The sequence below is a fragment of the Salpingoeca rosetta genome (genome assembly GCF_000188695.1).
Source record: "Salpingoeca rosetta unplaced genomic scaffold supercont1.124, whole genome shotgun sequence".
Classification (NCBI taxonomy): domain Eukaryota; class Choanoflagellata; order Craspedida; family Salpingoecidae; genus Salpingoeca; species Salpingoeca rosetta.
Window position 1 is genome coordinate 1 of NW_004754810.1, and position 2870 is coordinate 2870.

The following is a 2870-nucleotide window of genomic DNA, read 5'->3' on the forward strand; positions in this document are numbered from 1 at the left end:
TTTCCTGTTTTGGGGTGAATTACCGGCAAACGGTGCTGGCCTCGATGACACAAGTGTGAGCCGTTCATAGCTGCTTGCGTGAGGCCACCTTGCCTGCGCTCAAACTCGTACATGCCTTGGATGAATGCTGCTGTGAAGCCACGTGCGCGAAAGTGGCGGCGGCCCGATCCACTGCCCCTCATGGGAGCGCCTGTTGCCCGAATGGGGGCGTAGTGAATCGCCGTATGGAGATACTCTCCTCTGCAGTCGTACACGAGTTCGGCCACGCGCACAACGTGCTTCATCTCCTGGAAGAGGCACCGTCGCCACTGGAGCACTTGCTCGTCGTCTGCCTCGCGAAGTGGGTGAAACCGGCGGCGGCCTCGGGGATTCGACAGAGCGCCCCTTGCCTGGGTATCGCGGTGGCTTTGAAGCGTCAGTGGTGCGTCGCCGTCAACAGTGAAGAGCCCAAACTGTTCGCTGATCTCCCTCTCGTCTTTCACCTTGCATTCATATGGAAGAAACGTGCGGAACCATTGCCATTTTGGACCCGCGGAGCTCACGTACACGTCGGTGGCGTCCACGTCTGGATCGTGTCGCCGGGAGCTCTTGCGCTTATCCGCCATCGTTGTCACTCCGCTTGAATGACAGAAGCATGGATGCCTACTGCTTCCTCATCCATCACACACATCCACACAACACGCAGCCAGCCCCTTGCCAGATCTAGTGATTTTCCTAAATCTAGTGTTTTTTCTACATCTAGTGTTTTTGCTCAATCTAGCTGGTGGCTGGTAACACGCAAATACGTGAAGTCGCGGGACGATTGTCATTTCCATGGCAAACCCAGCAACACAGCGCCGTCGCCCTGAGGAACTCGCCGCAGTTACATCGCACTCGTGCCTGCCTCATCGTACATGGCGCCCCCCAGACAACGGAGGGCAATTGATGCAACGTGGTTGCCGGGTGCTTGCAATGACAAGCTGCACAGTCCCCTGTTGCAAGGAAAATCGTTTGTTACGAAGGTACACGGACACAGAAGGCACACACTGGCACGGCATCATGCGTGCTTCCGTGGCGGTGTTTACGGATGGATCATTTTCTCGCTGATCCTGAAACAACAATCATGCGCGGACCCAGGCTTGCCAGACCAAGAACCCTCGGTGTGCGCCGCCGGAGGCAAGCTCCAAGCCACATTTGCTCAGGTGGACGCCATGTGGGCTACGGGCCGTGTTCCGCCGAGGTCCTTTCGCCCTCCTGCTCGTGTTCGTCGACCGCTCGCCATGGACGCCATGCAGACAGAAGCTCTCCCGATTCAGCAGCCACATCAACACCCGTCGCATCAGCAACAGCAGCAGCGTGAGCAACAAGACGTAAGTGATTGACTCTCATTGTCCATGGCACATTGCTCTCTGCTGCTAGATCTGTCTTTGTTGCTAGATCTGTCTTTGTTGCTAGATCTGTCTTTGTTGCTAGATCTGTCTTTGCTGCTAGATCTGTCTTTGCTGCTAGATCTGCCTTTGCTGCTAGATCTGTCTTTGGTGCTAGATCTGTCTTTGTTGCTAGATCTGTCTTTGTTGCTAGATCTGTCTTTGTTGCTAGATCTGTCTTTGTTGCTAGATCTGTCTTTGCTGCTAGATCTGCCTTTGCTGCTAGATCTGTCTTTGCTGCTAGATCTGTCTTTGTTGTTAGATCTGTCTTTGCTGCTAGATCTGTCTTCACGCAGAGTTGACCTGCATTCCTGCATTGCATCTCGTTTTATTTCACGCGCTACCGGTCCAAAACGAAAACACACACCTTCAACCAGGATGACGACAAGTCCCGTGTTCCTCAAGCAATGGCATCCACGCTGCAGCCCAGCCAAGACGTGCGGACCGCACGCACGGAGGCAGATGAATCGGGGAAGTCTACCACGCGCCATTCCCAACAGCAGCTAGAGGCGAGTTACTTCCATACCATCACGCAGAAACACACTCACATACAACACACAACTAACGCTTTGCTTGCCTGAACATGGCTGGTAACATTGCCGTTTTGCACCCATGATGATCTCATCTCTACCACGGTACGACAACTCATCATAGCTCATTCATTCCTATGCACATATTCACACGCACACAGCCTCTGTTCAAGCAAGAGGACACCACTGAGCGGCAGAATGTTCTACAGGACGTGCGTCACGGGCACACACAATTCCGTTTCACATACACGCACACGCATGCGTGCAATCATGCACGCATATACATGCAGCGTTCATTCTTTTTGCCCATGAAACCCCACAGTCTTGTCTCCTCCTCTCACATTTGTGTCAACGTGATGCTTTACAACGTGCCTTCCACTGCGTTAACGCCATAGGCCACACCCGAAGCAACGCAGCCTGAACAGCAGCAACCTGACCAGCAAGACGTAAGTGATTGACTCTCATTGTCCATGGCACATTGCTCTCTGCTGCTAGATCTGCCTTTGTTGCTAGATCTGTCTTTGTTGCTAGATCTGTCTTTGCTGCTAGATCTGTCTTTGTTGCTAGATCTGTCTTTGTTGCTAGATCTGTCTTTGTTGCTAGATCTGTCTTTGTATTAGCGCTGCATACCGTACTGCTCAACACACACACACGCATACTCACACACAAGGTAATTGTGCCCGAGACACCGCCGGAACTGCAGCCACAGACGGTTGACCAGCTGGATATGCAGCAGGAAGATGTGCTGCTCAACCACGATGATGTACGTGACGCCCTAGAATACAAACACTGTGTGCGTGAGCCATGCTCATAGGTTGTTGTTTGCTTCGGTGCTAGTCAGCCATACCACATGACGCTCCGCCCATGTACGACTGCTCATCTCAGCTTGCATGGAATGGCTGATGCCCAGATCACGGATCTTTGCAAGTCATAC

General features: G+C 52.8%; 2 protein-coding genes across 2 annotated transcripts; one reads left to right on the forward strand and one right to left on the reverse strand.

The window, feature by feature from the left end:
• Positions 1 to 23: 23 nt before the first annotated feature.
• Positions 24 to 605, reverse strand: PTSG_11476 (uncharacterized protein; the record flags this gene model as incomplete). Its single annotated transcript, XM_004987410.1, has 1 exon — positions 24 to 605. A coding segment is annotated over one exon (582 nt), but the record flags the coding sequence as incomplete, so codon positions are not given.
• A 208-nt stretch (positions 606 to 813) lies between these two features.
• PTSG_11477 (uncharacterized protein) lies at positions 814 to 2839 on the forward strand (the record flags this gene model as incomplete). Its single annotated transcript, XM_004987411.1, has 7 exons — positions 814 to 889; positions 1117 to 1349; positions 1784 to 1843; positions 2098 to 2148; positions 2332 to 2382; positions 2607 to 2699; positions 2774 to 2839. 7 exons carry the CDS (start codon positions 814 to 816, stop codon positions 2837 to 2839), a joined length of 630 nt encoding a protein of 209 aa, XP_004987468.1.
• Positions 2840 to 2870: the final 31 nt, after the last annotated feature.